Below are 21,317 nucleotides of genomic sequence, written 5' to 3'. Positions count from 1 at the left end.
AAATTGCTTTTATTCATCGTAACAATAATACTAATAAAGGAAACCTAGATTATTTATGAGAAAATAAACTTAAAATATTAAAAATTGAATATTGTCAGGTTGTGATAAATAATTAAATAAACATTAACCGCATTAACATTAACATTAGCGGCACGTGTTCAGTGCATGCTTGCTTGTAAACAAATCAATCGGGACTTCCCCAGGCCATCAAACAGCGATCGTTCGGAAAGCATGCAAAAAGTGCATGATTTCCTGATGTTGCATTTACAAATATTGCAGAATTTACTTCAATTCTTAGCAGGTGGGTCAAAATTTTGGGGCTTTTATTATCTTAAAAATATAAAAGAATAAAAATTTCTTATTTTTATCATCAATTAATGATAAAATTTGAAGTTTTGTCTGCGTCCACATGCATGTGACATGGACGCATAAAATACTTGATTAGCCATGTGAACTCCAAATTTGTAAAATACTGGCGTCTGGGCCTTTACACTAACGGGAAGCCTGATGCAGAACCATCTCAAGAGTTAAACCAGTAAAGTGCTGTGTGTTTTGATTTATTTACCAGTCTTCAAATTGTCAGTTTCAAGTGCAATATCTGTAAAAAAAAATCAAAAAAATCCGACCTATCGACCCAACTGTTTCATAAGCCTCTATGGACAAACAAAAAATTTTTTTTTGCCTGATATATATATTCTGAGGCCTGTACATGAAATATCCCAGGTGAAATATACTCACTTTAATTGATAGCTTCAGTTAAAACTTCTCTGCAAGTCTGCTTACTCAATACAGGTTTTATGAAATTGCTCTCAAGGAATCGGAAATATTGAAGTGGGTGAAAATAAGTATATCATGTCACACGTTACCAGGACTCAATAATAGAATATCATGGGAAATCCCCTTTCTCATGACACACAGAAAACCCGGAAGCTGTACAAAGGTTGTTAGCAGAGTGCAGTATAATTGTGCAGTTGCCATTGTACATGTCTTAGTTGAAGGTCATGTTCATGTTCATACTTGGATTATTGGACTATTTCAAGGGGGTGTGGAATAGAGGTATTTTGTACAACAGTGTTAATTTATAATGTGAAATTTAAAGTAGTTGTTGAAATATTAAAAATATATTTTATTTATTTTTTGTTTATTTATTTATTTATTTATTTTGGCCTATTTATTTATTTATTTATTTTTTATTTACTTAGTTTCACCCTTTTTTGACTAATGTTGTCAAATTTATCAATATTTGGGGAAAGGCAAACATTTAAGACAATTATAAATTAATATGATTTTATTAAAATAAACACCTCCATCAAAATACGTGTTTCATGCTTAAATTAGGCCATCGGCAATGAATTGAATAGTTTCCTCTTGGAGATCATTATTTTGCATCATTCATTATTTGCTATTTGTAGAGGGTTATAACACAAATGAATTACTGCAGCATATCATAGGTTCACTTTGCTCATATTGTGAAATCGAAATCTTTGTAAATAAATTACTATTATTGCAAGCACATCTAAAATTGCTCCGGAAAGGAACGAGAGATTATAAAATTTCCATTTAGCACATGCTCTACCCCTACTGACTACTAAAATGCTTACAAGAATGAGACAGACATAACTGACAAGTCAACACTTTCATTGCCTTTGGCCTTATGCTCATTATGTGAAGTACATATCTGATAGCTTTATGGGAGCTTGTTCTTTGTTCTTGTGCAGGATGCGAGACCCATTACCTACTTTACTTATTTTATTTTGATTATTTTAGAGGGGGAAATTGCCCCTTGAATAAGATGCACATTTGAAATGATTTTGAAGCAGGGCAATACATTTGATGAAGCTGACTTCCACAAATCTTGACAAAGTTATTTTTATTTATCTATGGGAAAAATTATTTAACTAGTGTTATTTACTGATGACCTCTTTGAAAAAATACACACTCAAAGTCACAAAATTCGCCAAACAGGACACATTAAGCCGACAAGGAAACTTAATAGTTTATTCATTACTTGACTTTATGAAAGATAAAACATTGAAACCTGTAATTGTTATCAGAAAGAAAGAAGTAACGTCTTGTTGATTGATAATTGACAGTATTTACATGATACATAAAATGAACTTATCACAGAACATTAGTCAAGAAAATCGCACAAAACCATGTGTTGTGAATATTTTTTTCAAGAAGCACAGCCTCAACTAAGCTGCCAACTAGTACTGTTTTCCAGTACCAATTGTTCTGAAGAATACTAAAAAAAATACTGAAAAGGCTAAAGAATACTGTTAATTAATATCTTTGTAAATGAGAGTGTGAAAATATTGATTTTGTATGGAAAATACTGATTTTAAGTCTTGTGAATACTGAACCTCTGACCTTTAATACACGAAACTCATATTTGTTTGAGATTATATTGACAAATGCACTGCTACAAAGTAATTATCCATCATAGACTTAAAGTGCATCTTTTGACAAGTGTCCTTACTTAGTTCATTTTACCTCATTGGAATTTGCTATGTAAAACTTCCATATGGTCAATATCTTCAAAGCATCTAATCTACACTAAGTGCATCTGTACAGTCACAGTGCTTGAAAGGAACGTAGTACATGTATATCAAAAGCAAGTTTTGATGAGAGAACTGTATAAACATTTTATTTTACCATATTATAATTATATCAATGGTTGTTAAAATTGTACTAATATATATTAAAAGAATGCTTTAAATTATAGGCTTTTCAAATTATTATAGGTACCTCCTAAAGAAGATAAAATGCTTCATTTGAAATCATCATGTTTTGTTATTGGACTTTTCTCTTTATTTTGGTTCACCTCAAGTTCGGTAAGGGGCCACGAACAAACCAAAAGGATGGATTGGGATAGGCAGGGTTATTACCCTACTCCTTAGCCCTTTTGAAACTGACTCTAATTTCATGTACATAGGGCTGGCAGCTTATCATTCCTTGAAAGATAAAGTACTCTCATTGTTGAATTACCCAAATAAATGAGCCATGGGGAGATTGGAAGTCTGAATTTAATCTGTAGATGTTACCAATTAAATTCAGACTTTTTCTAAGTCAATACCAATCAAGTCACCACTACTGGGGATTGAACCCTAGACAGATTATTATCCTAACCAATTTGCTGCACTCTCCCTTTCATGATGTCATCATTATGTAGGAATTACTATTATATTTCTTGCCAATATTGGTGGTTAATTTTGATTTTCAATTTTTTAGATGTTTCCTTCAGTTTAGATTTAAATTTGTAAACAAACTTTTTGTACAAACCATGTACAAATATGACATGCACATGAATAATGAACACACAAGCGAGTTAGCGTGTTTCTATTGAGTCCCCTGCATTTTACCGGTAAAACTGTTTGTCGTCAAATAGCGGCGAAAGACAGATAACTGTCAGTTTCCATTGCATGTTGTTTACCGGTAAACAACGTCGATTGATACACCTCGAAAGTTTGCCGGCGAAAGGTCGTGCACTGGGGTCAATCCCCAGGTCAATCGCATAGCATTGTGGATATTCGTATTGTAGTATTTTCTTTATTGTTTGGCTAAAAATGAGGCAGCAAACTCGAGAAAAGAAGACTGAAGATGAATATGTTTTTTTTTAACATGAAGTGTTGTCATTCGTTCTTGTATCACGTTACGCCATTGGGAATTCCCCCTCAGTTAATCGACCTCGGGATCGACCTGAAGATTCAGTATTGTTGCGCGCAAAAAAATAGGTCTTAGAATTTGATCTTTCACAGTTTAATTTCAGTTAATATTCGTTTTAATGAACAATATCAATAACATAATATTAAAATCATGAAATCTTTCTTATCTTCTGAAGCACTCCGGGCGCCGCGAATCCGAGTTGATTTCTATTTATTTCTGATACCATAGCTGGATTCATCCGCTGTTGTTGTTGTTGATTTCATGGCTATTTAGGGTCATAAATCATAACTTATGTTAAATACTTAGCTTCTATTATGTATAATGCATTGTGAATATTTTCTGCCATTTTTCATTAGCAAGTGAGTCAAGTATTATTATAGAATTTTTGCGAACGGAATGGTAAACATAACGGCTCTTGACGATGCAGAGGTCAATTTCGCGACTCAACTTCAGTTTTCTTCCCTGTATGCGCATTCTACCAGAATGGAGTGAGTTTCTATTGGAGTTCGCCGGTAAGCGTCCCCGCTATTTTCCTTCCTCAACAAGGAAAATGTTACCGGTAAACTCTCCCCGCTATTTACCGGTAAATAGTGGGGAAGGTCAGTTTCTATTGAGCAAAATTAATCCCTTTACCGTCTTTTTACCGGTAAACGCTCCCAATAGAAACACGCCTAGTGAATAAATAGATATTATACATTTGTACAGAATACAAGAAGAACACATCGTAAAAGGGGGTAACTTTGGCATGCAGGGATAATTTGGCAGCTTTTTACAGGTGTTTTTTTTTAAGTTAACCCGATATAAATCTATTCTAAATTGATCTTCGTTCAAGCGAGAATCCAAAAATCCATTTCCGCAGAGATTCTTCTAAACTGATTTATGTGAATATAAAGAGATTCTCACAGATTTTGAGCCTACACCATTGTACACATTGTAAATAGGGGAGAATTCTTGTAAAATGCTGTTGCCAGAATCCAAGTGGATTCTTGCAAGGTGAAACAAAATTCTTGGCAAAGTTATCCTTTTACCACCAGTACATAGGCAGATGGGACATTGTTCTGACCAATATCTTTCCCACTCTGATGGCGACATAAAGGACAAATTCTTCTCCCTGAAATAATATATTATTATAGGATTATCAGAGAGAAAAACGACTGATTAAACCTTAATGACAATCATTCAACCGTTAAATTTAGTCTTTAAATCAAGTGGATTCTTGCAAGGTAAAACAAAATTATACCCCTGCCAAAGTTGCCCCTTTTACTACAAGTACAAGAGATTTTACAATGGCTTTTACAATGGCTATTCATGCTATAATAATAATAATAAAACAGCATTTATATAGGAGAGATTTATATAGGGCATTGTGAATCACAGATTCCTCAATGTGCTAACATAATTAAAACCAAACTTAATCTGTTTACAAAATATGAATATAGCTTAATAATTATTAACATATGCATAAAATAGCAGACCAGCTGCAAGCAAATCAAATAAAAGATGTAAAAGAGTGATAGGCCATCAATGAAATGACTGTCAGTGTACACATCGGCATTGTCGATACACCAAAATTACACACAGACAAAATCACAGACCAATATTGGAAACCTAAATATGAATTTATTAAAGTGAGCAAGTAACGGTTCACCATCTCCATCCAATGATGGAGATGACTGGGTATATACAAAAAGTGTGTAGCAGTTGCACCGCTATAAACGCATCTGTGCACCTCCAACACATTGCACAACACCAATAAATGCATAAAGCAAAAGACACAACTATCTCCATCCAAAGGATGGGGATGCCTGTGTAAGAAGCATGAGAGATCTCACATGCCTCTCAACACAACCATTGCAATGATAAATATGACACTATTATAATAAATGGACACACAAAATAAAACACTATTCTCACTACTATCATCAAGCTTTAGATGAGTTGACCTCAATGTTTATCAACAAAGGCAAGGGCCTGGTATATCGATATGCTTGAGTGAACCCCAAGCAACCACTGCACTGTTCAATAGCCTCATTGTGATATGGCGAGAGTTTTAAAAACACAAGCCCATAACAAGATATGATATGTGCGCATACTGCCTGGCAAAAAACAAAGGAAATTGTGATGATGCGTGCGCATACTGCCAGGCATTGATGTCAGAAGTCAACTTATCTATAGATTGAGGGTTTCAACAGGTTTGCTATTAGGAGATCTGAGACTGCCCCCCTATCTGCACTGCAAAAACAAGAATTGTAATCAATTTCTAAACACGTTTTGATGGTTTGTGTTTTGGAATTCAACATGTGATATCTGTATTTAGGTTTAAAACTTGTTTACAAATCCATTACAAGAAAAATGTTTTATCTCTAGCCACCACTTTTGTACTGTACATGTACAGAGTATCATACTGAGCTGTCTCTTGCTATGATACACTACACCTTCTGTAAAAAGCTCTTTTCAAAACCACCATCTCTTACATAGCTAAGGGACAATCTGCTCACATATTAATATCATTGGGCAAAGGGCAGCCCACCTGTTTAGTCCACTTGCAGAAGTTGTGACAGTTTTGTCCTGAAGAAGTTGGAGATAATTGTACCAAAAGAGTGACAGTTTTACACTTGTCTGTCAACGAACCTGTTCATCTTCATTACAAATATCTATGATAGTGGGAGCATGGAAACCAGTTCTCGTTGTGCTACAGGATCCCGTATACTCTCTGACATTCTGGTACGTGTCATTCTGGTCATAGGCTCTCTCTCCGTTTTATATACATCGGTGTACGTTACGAGTGTGTACAAAAATGGATTTACCGCGGAGTTGATGGGTAATAAGAATGTCACTATCCAGGCATTTACTGTAGGAGAAAGGGTGATTTGATGTGTTTGGACTAATATACCCATTATGATAATCGGCATCCAACAGAAGAAGTCTGTAAGAACCACTGCCGCCATCCTTGTCGCCATCTCGACTTCCTCATTATGAGTCTCTTTGAATCGGCCAATGTGATTTGCCGTCTTTTTCACAGTTAAAAAGATCATGAAATATGAGAGAAATATGATGACACAACAGATGAAGTTAAGTCCTAAGAAAACAACAATGGAGAAATGCATCCATGAGGTGCTTCCGGAAATCGTTGCGATGCTTCGAAGTTCTTCATTCCCTTCTCTCCCTTTGAAACTTTGCTCCCAGTCTGTTTTATATGTCACATTCTGTTCTATGTAGACATCTTGTCTGACAAGAGGCAGTCCTATGCAAACTTGGGATACTTGGTAGAACTTTTCATTGGATAGTATCGTAGGAACGATACCAAATATTATTGCAACAATCCACATTGTTAAGATGATTGCAGCAAAAGTTCTTTGACCTATTTTATACTGCTGAAATGGGAACAAGACCACAAGAGCTCGTTCAATGCTGATGAGAGTTACAAAGAATATTGATGCCTCGCTGGATGTTATGGCCAACACACTGGCAACTTTGCAAGCTGCACTCTGTAGCCATTGCTCAGAGTGGAGTGGGAAGAAGCTCCCAAAATGAACATCAGCCGATGTGATGATGATCATGTATAATCCCATGAGAAGATCCGAGACTGCCAGATTCAGGATAATCAACCTCTGCACCATCTGGATCTTGCTTTTCTTCTTCTGACGACATTGTCGAACAATGACCAGGACATTACACAAGAGGGCGCAAATTCCAAGAAGCCACATGAAGAATTTGAGGACATGATATGGAAGTAAGCGGTGACAAGTCAAGAATGCATGGCCAGAGTTTCTAGGGATGCAATTTGCATCCATTGTGTAGCAACAAGCAGACAAGTCATCCACATACACTGTGGTGGTATTTTCTAAATTCCGAAATGATTTTGACTCTAGTTTTGTTAATTTATTCAACTGCAAATCTAACGATACCAATGCAGATAGGTTTCCGAAGTGATATCCTCGCAGATCGTGGAGTGAGTTGTCGGATAGATTAACCCGCTGCAAGCTCGGCAAATTGAACCACAATTTGTGACTAATTTTAGTCAACTTATTAGCGTCTAAAGTCAGCAAATGTAAGCTCTGTACTCCTTCAAACGTGCTGGATTTTATGGTGGATAAACTGTTATTATGCATGTGTAACTCTCTTAGATTGGCCAGTCCATGAAATGCATCTGGCTGCAATGATGTCAAGGAGTTGTAGTTCAGATACAACCATAGCAAAGAAGTCAAATTTGAAAACACATTCGGTGCAATAGTTTGCAGGTTGTTATTGGCAAGATGTAAAAAAGCCACATATCTTTGATCTCTGAATATACTCTTTGGTAATGTCTTCAAGCGATTGTTTGACAGGATAATATTTCTGAGTCGAAATAAGCCATGAAAGGTTGACTCACTTAAGTGTACCAAGTTATTGTACTGTAATTGAAGTGTCTGAAGGTGTTCTAAATCTTGGAATACACAAGGTGCAATGGTATGGATTGCATTATAAGCCAAATCAAGATCAACCAGGTATTGCATACTTCTGAATATACCATTTTGGAGGCTCGTTAAAATACCATTGTTTGATTTCAGAGCGTTGATAAAGTGGAACTTGTCAAATGCGCCAAGATTAAACTCGGATACATTGTTGTTCGATAAGTCTAAGAATTTAAGGTCACGGTCAGGTGGATAAGCGATAAAGTATCCACCTAGGGTTCCATTGGCACAGGTGTATTGTACATGACCATCGTATAGAACACAGTGGCAATTTAACGGACATGGCAATTGGCAAATGGCTTCCACATGAACACCGGGAACACCACGTTTTCTGGTCATTATCGCACCGCATTTAAATATATTGTTGTATTCGCGGGTCGTCCCACACAGTTCTTCCGGTTGCATACCAGAAGCAACAGGCAAAAATTCATTGTCATTCAGGTCTTCAACTTCAAGATGAATGGTAGCATCAGATCGGATGTGAACAGTTATCATGTCTTCATGAAATACAAGTTGGCAATGTTGAAAGTCACCTTGAAGCTGGAAGAATCGTTTATCAAATGTTTCAATTGTATCCACGTATAAGTAGTCCAAGTCTACTATCTTAGCAGACAGTACCGTCATTAATATGGCTGTGCCAAGGGGTGCTTGGACAGTCACAGTACATTCGTAACTTGTGTTTCCTGAGATGACTACCACTTGGTTCTTAGTGTTCTTGAGATCCGGGTTGTCTATTGCACATGAGTCTGAGGAGTTTACGACATTGAGTTGTCCCTCATTGAATATGTTACTCCATGATGTTTTGGAGAAAGTCAGAACCAGCAAAATCAGCAGTAGGATTTTTGGTACTTCCATGGTTATGTTTGGATATCTTTTACAACTGACTTCTTCATCTGCATCTGTGAATGGAAATAGGACAAGAATTTGTTTAGTATGTATAATGGATGTAAGACATTGTTAATATTTTTTATGAGTGGTATAAGTAAATTTTAAATCCTTCCATGGTACGAACTGTGCGCTGAACATATGTGACCATCCACCACAAAACGGTCCCCCATCAATTTTGTTTTATTTCGTGTTAAGCTTATATCATAAGCTTTAAAATGATATATCATTTGACTTCAAATCATCCCCAAGTCAACGAGGTCCAGGATTTCCTCTCATTGTTAATTGTTGGTTATATATACCTAGACAAAATACAATGCTTTGTATAGGATTTAGCCAAAGCAAACAAAGACTAGAGTTATTTAAGAATTCTATAGGTAGAAGCTTATTATCCTCTTCCAACAATAGGATTATTGGTTGACTGGCACTAGCAAAATGAGATACACATAGCACCAACTTGATGTACCTATGAATACAACCTTCATGCACAATTTACACTGTAACTCAGAATACAATTTGCTGACTTTATGGCTGGTTTGTGGTGGATGGCCACATATACAAGCATGAACAAAAGTGATAAACAATCACGCTGTAGAAGATGCCGATTGGTTGATCAACAAGAGGTTTGACCCATTGGTCATCGGCGCATCAATCTCACCTCTTCTGTGTGAATGTCTGAATGATAATCACCAGTGCATACCTGAACCATGGAAGAATTAAGAAAACAATGTTTAGGTTTAAACACTTACTTAAAAACACTTCAATATGTTTACTTTGTAATCCTTTTTAAACACTGCTAAGTATTAATTAGAATACCACAGTTAAGGTATAGGTGGTCTACACCAAATTAAAAATTTTAAACACTAAATTAAACACGTACACAGGCACACCTACCCACATAACCCTGAAAATGGGGACATGGGTAGAGATGTAGGAAATTGGGGACAACCTATTGCATGACATTATGCTTGAAATTTTTATTGCTTATGTGTAGGTATACCCTACTTATCAACAATCTGTAGTGGGAATTACAAATTTCAAATTCCTTGTCCTAGTGATTTTTTACATTGGAACTGTGGACACACACCAATACACACTCAATGAGATTTTTAACATGAAATATGGGGATATAGCATATCCCCATTTTAACTGTAAAGTTCTGGAAGTGTGTATGGGTATTTAACATATTAACTGGGGACATTGGAACTGTGGACACACACCAATACACACCCCCAATGAGTTTTTAACATGAAAGAGGGGAAAACGGAGTGCGTTCAATATAAAATGTGAACAACCCCTCTCAAGTTCTGGAAGGGTGTGTATATAAATGTTTACAGCCAATTTTAGCTACTTTAGGAAAAGTATTGATAACTAAAATTAAATGAAATAATAAGGAACCTGAAAGTACATTGTATGTTTTAATCCTCCCAGTCCTGGGGTTCTTTCAGATCTGGAAAAATTATTCTCGTGCAATATCTCCAATTCTCTTTTGATTACATGGGGGTGTGGCAAAATGTTGCAATTGGTTGTATGCCATGAACTGGGTACGCTAAAATGGGGGAGCCATTTTTTTGTCAAGTTTCATTCAAGTTTATTCTTAAAGTACTTGACTGTGTTCAAAGTATTTGGTATCAATTTATTGCTAGAGGTCTGCTCTAAAAATAAAACCATTTCCAGCCCATTTGGACTAGTATTGCATTAGTGTTGCATTTGAACTACAAGTGTAGGGAATTGAAGGAAAGGATGTATACAAACAAGCTAAGCATGATTCAAATGTGGTTATTCCAACAGGTTGTGTTCTTTATGTTGGAATAGATATGATACATGAAAACAATAAATTTGTACTTGGGTTCAAGACCATGAAGACAATATGTGCTCAATATCCGCCTAATAATATACCATATTTAAAGTCACCCTGTATAGTACCATTTTGCATAGAGATGACAAATAATATATGTAATGTACAAAGGGCCATTTAATTACATAGAAGAAAATGAAGTTTGTATTCCATGACTACACTTACTACATTAAACCTGTTTAATTTTGATGAATTTCGTACTAACGAGTCAAACATACACAGATCACCCAGTATAATATGTTGATCACCCTGTATACCGTATTTAGTCAAATAGTCGCCCCCCCCCCTCAAATAAACGCCCCCACCACTTTTTTTCAACCAAGATGTTTCAAAAATGCCGATATTTCCATGCTATCTTGTGTAGTAAGCTTACCAAGTTGCGCACATGGTCGATAATAGCGTCAATAATTGGCGAAAATCTGGATCAGAAACCCGGAAGTGAGCCAGAAGTCAGTGTTTTAGTTTAGTTTACCTAATGATTTTAATGGGAATTATCATTCTAAAATTGACCTTGAATAAACGCCCCCCCCCCCTTGGGAAAATGTAACAACCCCGGGGGCGTTTATTTGACGAAAAACGGTACTTAATAAATTGAGTATAACTATGGGCAAAAACCCACAACCTATGTATTTTTCTTTCTAATTTACATTTTCAGTGATGAAATATAGGACTGCTACTTAAATAAAGAAGTTAATTGATCTTCAAATTAATTTTTTTGCATAAAAAAATATAGGCGAATTTGACCACCCTGTATGTTCAACACAGAACACCACCAGTCGTCCCCTTTATTATGTGTTTGTGGGCCATTGTCATATTTTTTAAAATCCACATCTGTTTTGACTTGTACATTTTGGGAGAAAAAGATGACCCAGGTATATCAAAATTTCAAAATATGTATTTTTTTTATGTTACACCCTATAGGAATTTTACCCGCCCTGAATATTGGATCTCTTTTTGCCATATCTAACATCCTTGTAATAAGCTTTCCAAAAATACCGGGTGTCCCAAAAAAAGGTTACATGTAGATTTTTGAAAATAATCTTAGTTAATGTTAACAAATATAAATATCCTTTTCATGACATAATCTATGTACCCTCTACTAGTACTCCTCATGAATGTCAAGTTCACAACCTACGTATTTAGCCCGCATTCCTGACTAAGCTCTTTACTTGACATAATGCACCACGAGGTTCATTATACCACCGTCACAGTCACCATGTATTTGGCGGGGCACTCGAGTAGGCCCAACCATAGCATGGCATATGCAGTATTTTATTCTGATAAACACAGAATAAAATTTGTTCAGTTCTATTTCATAGTGCTAGTTCAGTCAGAAATGTAAAACCAAACAGCAGCGATTTCAAGTCAACAAAATCCAAGCAAGGCCTAAATGCAAAAGATTGTTATTCATTTTACTATGTTGATGGAAAGTACAGCGTGCAGAACTACTTTCACCAAAAAACGTGTTCTTCTCTAATGACCATCCTCCCAGGCGGCGTAGGAAGCGATATCGCCAATTTTGAGGTCACCATTGGATTAACACATAATCATGAAATCTTCACAAACAATTCTAAATTTGTTATGTGGTGTCAAAGCAAAATTATCTTACTCTAAAACCGCCGGGGTACGACAGTGTACCGCACTGCAAGTATGTTAATTTTCCATTTGTAATTGCTAACCGTGTATTTTGAATGGGGCTGTCAGCCCTGTATCTTCGCCAGCAGTGTTGGAGGACTCGGGACTCGGACTCGGACTCGAGTCCGGACTCGAGTCCTTTTTTCAAGGACTCGGACTCGGACTTGGACTCGGAAGCTAAGGACTTGGACTCGGACTCGGACTCGGACCCCAAGGACTCGGGGACTCGGCTCGAGTCCTCCTCGAGTCGCAAAATAGAGCATTTTAGGTCATTTATTTTCGTTCATTGTAAACTTCTTCTTATGCTTGATCAATAATCAAATCACATGATTAATTTAAGTAATTTTGCATGCAAATAAATTCAGTTTGTAAATAAAAGTACAAAAAAAACTGTTTCAGTTATATCTTTAATTGGTTAAATGGATTTTAATCATAATCGTTTGTTTTGACTGCTTGGTTAGATGGTAGAATGTACATGAATAATAATAGCTAATAATACCCTGGGGAACTCAAGTTAAATTTTGGTAGGGGTGTGCGGCGCCGAACTTTGGGAACTAAGAACTGATTTGGGGGCAAAATATGGACATTTTTGTGGAGGTCTGTGAACTAAAATTGGGCCATATTATAGGCTTTAAAGCTAACAAATTCAAAATGTTTCCAAATTTGAGCTAAAGAGCTACAATTTTCAGAGTGTTAGGCTCAATGAACTGGAGCATGATGCAAATGTGGGTCTCAAGGAACTGCCAGAGAGCATGAAAAAGGGACCCTTGACCGCCGCTTTACATAGCCTACCCGTACCATCTTTACATGTGAGTGACACTCTGAGGAATAATACTTCATATAGGCCTACAGCCAGATCCAACACCGTTTCGTTTGGCACCTGAAGTTTGGTAGTGACGTCATATTTTGATTGTCATTGCAACTTTTGCCTCTTTAAAACACAAGCCTAATAAGTTTGGGTGGGGAGTCTGTGATTATACTCTGTTTGCAAGGTAGGCCCTTTGCTACCTAAGGGACTTAGCAAAAATTATGAGCATTGGGGAAGGTAAAATTGTGGGCAAGAACTTTTTGGCTGATCGAAAGGGGGTGGAAGCAATTTTTATAAGCCGAGAGGGGGAACAAGCAATTGTGGCACATATGGGTCACCTTTCAAATAAAACGCTCTCAAAATGCTTAGAAAACAACGGAAGCGCTTACATATTATGAAAATTTGCCTGCTCGCTGCGTTAGCAACATTATATCTAAACCATTTATGGTTTGTAAATTGGGATCCCAAAAAAATGGCATGTGCAAGGGGGTGCAAATATTTTGGGCAGGCCGGGAGGGGTGCAAGCGATTTTTGGCAGGCCGACAGGGGATAAGCATATCTCTTACAGTTTCACACCTCCCCGAGGGCTCCGCATAATTATTGCACAGCCCCAGAACAATACTAGGCATGCAAGGTGGGACTAGCAAATTGTGTATTTACAAGAAAACAATATAGAACTAAAATTCTGGTTAAGCATGTTAAGTATAGGCCTACATTGATAAAAGTATTGGTCAAAACCCCGGGGCTTGAATTTGATACATAAGGACTCGGACTCGGACTCGGACTCGAACATTGAGGACTCGGACTCGGACATCAGAAATTGGCAAGGACTCGGACTCGGACTTGGACACCAAGGACTCGGACTCGGACTCGGACTCGGATGACGAGGACTCGACTACAACACTGTTCGCCAGCCTCGTACGTCACGTGTTGCGCTTCCTACGCCGCCTGCATCCTCCTTTATTTCTTGCCACCAAGAGTCAAGAAATTCTAAAACTGATTTATTTCAGTGTACAATATTTAATGTTTCTTTTGTGCAATAAGTTCAACAATGAAAAAAAAAAGAGAAACATGAAAAGTAATATAGAAAAAATCTCAAAAAGGCGTGCTTGTGTTCAACTTTCGTTGTGCGATATTTTGATGGTTAGCCACTCTTGACACCCCTGTCATCTTACGCTCATAAGTTAAGTTGCTTTTAAGATACGGAATTGAAACTTAGTAAACGGCTACAAGGCTGAATAAATAATATCTAAAAAAATGACATTGTTTTTTTGTACCATCACAAAATGCGGTTCATTTTCTACATGTAACCTTTTTATGGGACACCTTGTATATATGTGTGTGCACTTTAAATGTAAGGAATAAAAGTTATGCTTACTTCAGTACATATTGGTGACGTTTATGTCATTTTTCAGTGTGTAATATTTTTATACCCAGTTCATGACATACGACCAATTACAGACACTTATTTCATGCTGAAATTGGGGATACATAGGCCTACAAGGATTCTTACTAGTCAATTGGGGAAGAACCGCGAAATAAGGATATCTTCATATTTCTCTTTTGTTTACATAGGGATGTGGCAGAATATAACAATCAGACACTTATTTCATGCTGAAATTGGGGATACACACAAGGATTCTTACCAGTCAATTGGGGAATCTAATTGGACACAAAGGTGTGGCAGAGTGTCGCTTGCACAGACACTTATTTCATGCTGCAATTGGGGATACACACAAGGGTTCTTACCAGTCAATTGGGGAAGTACCGCAAAATGTGAATATATTCATTGGGTATTTAGATGTGGCAGAGTGTCGCTCTCACAGACACTTATTTCATGCTGCAATTGGGGATACACACAAGGGTTCTTACCAGTCAATTGGGGAAGTACCGCAAAATGTGAATATATTCATTGGGTATTTAGATGTGGCAGAGTGTCGCTCTCACAGACACTTATTTCATGCTGCAATTGGGGATACACACAAGGGTTCTTACCAGTCAATTGGGGAAGTACCGCGAAATGGGAATATATTCATTGGGCATTAAGGTGTGGCAGAGTGTCGCTCTCACAGACACTTATTTCATGCAGCAATTGGGGATACACACAAGGGTTCTTACCAGTCAATTGGGGAAGTACCGCAAAATGGGAATAATTATATTCATTGGGCATTAAGGTGTGGCAGAGTGTCGCTCTCACAGACACTTCTTTCATGCTGAAATTGGGGATACACACAAGGACTCTTACCAGTCAATTGGGGAAGTACCGCAAAATGGTGATATCTTCATATTTCTCTTTTGTTTACATGGGGATGTGGCAGAGTGTCGCTCTCACAGACACTTATTTCATGCTGCAATTGGGGATACACACAAGGATTCTTACCAGTCAATTGGGGAAGTACTGCGAAATGGGGATAATGTTCATTGGGCACAAAGGTGTGGCTATCACAGACACTTATTTCATGCTGCAATTGGAGATACAGATTGCTATTTTAGAAATTATATTGCCAAATAAGAATTAATGTCAGGCATGCATCTATGTTATGGGCTGGCGCTATTTTCTTTTGATATATTAATTATTCAAATATCACTTTGCGATCTTTTCTCACGTCAAGCCGCCTGGTACTACATCTTTTGGTAGTTGACGCCCAGCTCTTGATGGGAAATAACACTTAGAAAGTTCCTGCAATCTTATTGGTTCGTAGCCGTGTGATATGACACGATATAACACACTTTGGCGCGTATGTGTCAACACAATACTTGTACACGCTATTTGAACCAAGCGGAGGTGCATAGAAACAACCGGACTGATCAATTTTAAGCCCTAGGTAATTCCTTGTATAATGTGGGATTTAATTTGATTAATATTTGGTATACTTCAATTATTAATATATTATTTGAATTGAAGTGTGTAAGAATGAGAATAAAGGTATTGTTTTTAGCTGCTATCGTGCATCTATCGTCTCATAGGCGAATTGCTTTACGCCAAAAATAACGATGTCACATGTTATATGAGACGATAGATGCACGACAGCGGCTAAAAACAATACCTTTATTCTCTAAACATTGCATTGTATACTGCCTACTGGTAGTCATTTTATGTTGTGACACTTATTTGTGATGCGGAATTAAATATTATAGTGAAGATATATTCAGTGTTTTACCTATTTCTTTTTGTGTGTTAGCAAGTCATTCCCTGGGATAACTTCGAGATCCGTAGGCTGGCAATTGAGGTGTGATTTCATCCCAGGATTTCATTCGCCAAATAACTTGCCAACGACCTCATATTAGTTTCATACACAACACTATACTCACAAGCACAGGACACTATAAATGTTCAAATCTATAACAATTGTAACATTTAATGAATTTCTTCAAAGGTAATAACATTACTATCTAAATCAATTACAATTCACTTAATGAATACTAGTATCTTCAAAGGTACAATGTAATAACATTACTATCTAAATCAATTACAATCAATGCTTAACACCAACTCTCCAAATTATACAAGTCTTGAATGTCTACATGATCTAAAGAGATCACACCACTAAATCTACTGGCAGTCTACCCACAAATCTGTGCAATATATTTTATACTGTTTCTGACATTCATAGCTACAGGACAAGAGCTGGTTCTCAGGGAAATTTGGTCCTAACTCTCTGTCGCAACACATCGGACAGTAGAAAATTTAGTTATAGGGGGGCTCTAGCATTCAACAACCTTCCAACTGCTGCTAAAGCACCACTTCCAGCCAATAAACACTTTTGTTTGACCCTTGGGCAGACATCTCAAAATTTGTGAGAGATGCTAATTAGATTGGATGACTGACAATATGCTGTGTCATGAATGTGAATTAATTTTCTGGGTGGCTGTATATCAATTTGGAAAAGCAATCAGTATAAAATGATTCAGTCAGCATCACCTTAACATAATCTATTTCATCAGTTATAGCACAATATTCTCCAAAATAGAATATAATGAGTCTAGATTAGTAACATCATATCCCATAATGCCTATCTTTGGAAGGTCTACACTAATATATACCCCGGTACTCCCGCCGGTCCTACATACAGGTATAGGGTGAATTGTCCCACTGAATGGCAAATATTGGAAATAGTTTGTGTTCAAAATCTAGGAACCCTAACATTTGGGTGATAGGGTAAGGGGAGGGGTATAATTAACCAGGGGAAAAGTTAGAATATCATAGGCATATTAATAGAGGACGGGAACACGGTATATTTTATACATGGATGAGTGTTCATGAACTGATGAGGTAGGTTTTTTTTTCCTTCAATGTAAAATTTACATTGTTTAGTAATTTCAGTCTTTTCCTACAGTCTTTAGGAAAATTGCTGTTTTCTTTGTTTTTTGGCAAATTTGTCATTTCAAAAATACCAAACGACAATTTGAATGACTTATCCTTCACTTTTAAGCAATTTATAAACAATATTAATTTGTCTACACTTGTGCTGGCATCACTGAATGGGTCTTTAAGTGATTTCTTTCTGTTTGTGGGTAAGTTTTCTGCTCAATATTCTGCTAAATGGACATTACAGAGAGACAATATATTGAGAAAGGTTGAAGATTTTTTGCTTCCTTAAGGGATGGGGTATGAACGTTTGGACAGTATTTATTGTGGGACATTAGAGCACATCAGACATATTGAATTGCATTCTGAATACGAAGAATGTCCTTCCTTGAAATTCGCAATGTAATACACATTTTATGGCAAATGATTAAAAATTGATATTTTTGATATATAACAGTACTCAAAATAAACTTTATAAATCTGATGATTTATACTTAAAGTGTATGTAGGTGGGATGAAAAGCCGACAATCAATTGAAAATTTTGACCTTTCATATTGAAGATATGGATTTTTTTCCCCAAAACACACAAAAAAAAATAGGTCTTTTTGGGGAAAAAATCCATATCTTCAATGTGAAAGGTCAAAATTTTCAATTGATCGTCGGCTTTTCCTGCCAGCTACATACACTTTAAGAATATATCATTAGATTTATAAAATTTACTTCGAGGACTGTTATATATCAAAAATGTGAAAAATACCAAATTTTAATAATCTGTCATAACATTTGTATTATACCGTGAATTTCAAAAAATGAAAATTATTTGATATCAGATAAGACAGTCTTCGTATTCAGAATGCAGTTCGATATGTCTGATGTGCTCTCATGTCCCACAAAAAATACTGTTAAAACGCTCATTTCAGATCCCTTAAGAGGTCATAACATTATCTAAATTAATTACAATTCATTTAATGAATATCTTCAAAGGTAATAACATTACTATCTAAACCCGGTGGGTTCAGTTTGTATTTAAAGGTAGGACGTATGACCGTTCCAGGATTTGAAAATGACCCCTATTTCACGGGGAATTGAGGACATTTGCAGCAATTTTACCCCCTATTTCACACGAAATCAAGGAAAATTTGCCCCCAAATACCTCCCCTATTTTTATCATTTTGAGGACACATTTTCATTTCACCCCCCCTTATCACGAGGAATCAAGGACATTTTTCCAGAAATAAATACCCCTATTTTTACCATTTCAAGGACGCTTTTGAATTTTCCCCCATATTTCACGGGAAAATGAGGACAATTTTTATCAGAAAAAATACCCTATCAATTTTTGTGTGCAACTACTAAAAAAAGGACAGAAAAAATACAAAAAATAAAAACTGTAGCGGTAAAACGCGGATGAAAGTCCTAGAAATACACCCTATTTTTCATTTCAAGGACAAATTTGCTCAAAAACACCCCTAATTTGGACAATCGCGAACAATTTTGTCCTCAAAAATTCCGCAGACATTTCTTGAAAAGTACCCCTAATTGGAACCATCATGCGTACACATCTTCAGTGAAGACTGAACCCACCGGGTATCTAAATCAATTACAATTCACTTAATGAATACTAGTATCTTCAAAGGTACAATGTAATAACATTACCTAAATCAATTACAATCAATGCTTAACACTAACTTCTGACATTAACATTAACTTCTAACAATTAACTCACTGACTTCATTATGTAGCATTGGATAAGCTCCGTTTTGTTAGGAGAACAGCACTTGAATGTGTGAATTTACATCTGAACTAAGTGCTATTCTTTTTTATGGTCATTTTAGTGAATAAAATGGCCCAAAATGAGGGTTTTTCACTATTGCATAGATGCCAACATTTGAAACTCAAAAATCGGGACACTCAAAGTGAAGTGTTCAGTGAATGGCCTTTTGCACAAAACGTTTACTCTAATCTACAGTAATTAGTTGCTTAGTTTGCTTACTGAACCTAGCTTCCATCAGGCAGACGCAATTAAGCAATTTCATGATTCTATACTGTACAACCACTTCATAATTTCTCTTGCAATTTCATTTTACAAATTATCCTTGTAAGGCTTTGCGTCCAAAGACATTAGCGCACGATATTCGCTCCAACTTTTTCGCTTAAATGGAGAGCGAACGATACTTACAATGATTGAGTATTGGTTAAATTGTTTTAACTATATAATGCTAACAATTCAACCAATATTCAAGCATCATAATCAACATTTTCTCTCCATTTGAGAGAATAAAGGAGCATTCAGAGTTCCAGCGATTTAATCGGCAGATGTCGCTCAATGCTTACCTCTCACAAATGCTCCCATCCCGCGAATGCCGTGTGTGATTTAATGTATGCGTAAAATACTAGCATCGCACGATGATGTCGCCCGATGAAATCACTGGAACTCTGAATGCTCCTTAAGTCATAGCAAATATCACAAGCGAATGTATCTCAGACGAGCGAATGTCGTTGGACGGAAAGCCTAATTTGCTAAATGAAGTTTGCTGTGAAATTATAAAGGTTTGTCGGTATGTGCTTATTTGTTAATTAAATATTGCTAAGGCAACAAAAAAAATATCTGGGCACACCTTTCAAGTAGGGTCGGGTCAGTGGTTTTTTTCTTTCTTTTCTGGAGGTTTGGCTTGTAGCCAAACATTTTGAAAAATCGGTGTGAAAATGAATATTTTCTTTTGATGCCAACTATAGGCAAAATTGACAAATTTTGTACAAAAATTGATAATTTTACATGATGTACAAAATACGGGAAACTATTTTGGCATATCTGAAATACGGGACGTCCCGTTTTTTCGAGGTCTTTGGAGTTGAAATATGGGACTGTCCCGCGAAATATGTGACACTTGGCAGGTATGCTATTGCTGTCCATTTCTAATCACTACCCCATAGACTTTACATGTAAAATAAACGGGCCCATAAAAATTGAATAGCACTTAGTTTGGATGTAAAATTCTCACAAAATTAGCAGTAATAAATATTTAGGCATGTCCACACGGAGGATTTTTTGCTTGAGCAATGCGGTTCTCAGACAAAAACTTGGGGGGAAATCTGCCATGTGAATGCTCTCAAGGATTCCAATTACTAAGTTCACCCCAAATTTATCTGTGTCTGTTAATTAGTGGAATAAATGAAGGCCTTCAAGACATCCAAATGCTGTTACCAGACTTGCACCTGCATTACTGAAAAGCCACCCATTTTTTTTCTTAACCATCTGTTTCAGTGGGACAGGAAATTGTTGCAAGTCTCAGGGAAAATCTACAAAAGTTACCCATTTGGGCTACCAAGCCATGGGTTTGGCAACCCTGATTACTTTATCCTTCCAACACAAAAGCATCAAGCACTTAAACTAATTCATAAACAAACACTCTACTGTTGACAATAGGTTTTAGTGGTTTATGCATTTAAGAGCTTTAGAATTTTACTACAAATAACTACTATGTAAAACTATCCAGTGATGCCAACGCCGCGCCTTAGTCGCACAATTGGGCTACTTGGCGATCACTTGCCGCTACTCAAAAAAGCATGCTGCTACTTGCCTAAAATTGGGCTACTTTTATCAGTCTCAGGCCGCAGCAGCAATTTGATGTATTTTTCTTTCAATTTAGCCTATTTTTGGTGATTTATAAAGGTTTTGAGTTTTTTAAGCTCCAAATTGC

At 36.5% G+C, this 21,317-nt stretch overlaps 1 protein-coding gene across 1 annotated transcript in view; it reads right to left on the bottom strand.

Annotated features, from left to right (window-relative positions):
* Positions 1-5,180: 5,180 nt before the first annotated feature.
* The window catches only part of LOC140137530 (uncharacterized), a 51,734-nt gene continuing 35,597 nt past the window's right edge, over positions 5,181-21,317 (bottom strand). The window contains exon 2 of the mRNA XM_072159245.1: positions 5,181-9,019. Within this exon, the coding sequence (XP_072015346.1) occupies positions 6,321-8,975 (2,655 nt within the window). The 5' untranslated portion in view covers positions 8,976-9,019 and the 3' untranslated portion in view covers positions 5,181-6,320. The remainder of the gene's footprint in view (positions 9,020-21,317) is intronic.

This window comes from Amphiura filiformis, chromosome 17 (genome assembly GCF_039555335.1).
Source record: "Amphiura filiformis chromosome 17, Afil_fr2py, whole genome shotgun sequence".
Classification (NCBI taxonomy): Eukaryota; Metazoa; Echinodermata; class Ophiuroidea; order Amphilepidida; family Amphiuridae; genus Amphiura; species Amphiura filiformis.
This window is presented reverse-complemented; position numbering and strand designations above follow the sequence as displayed.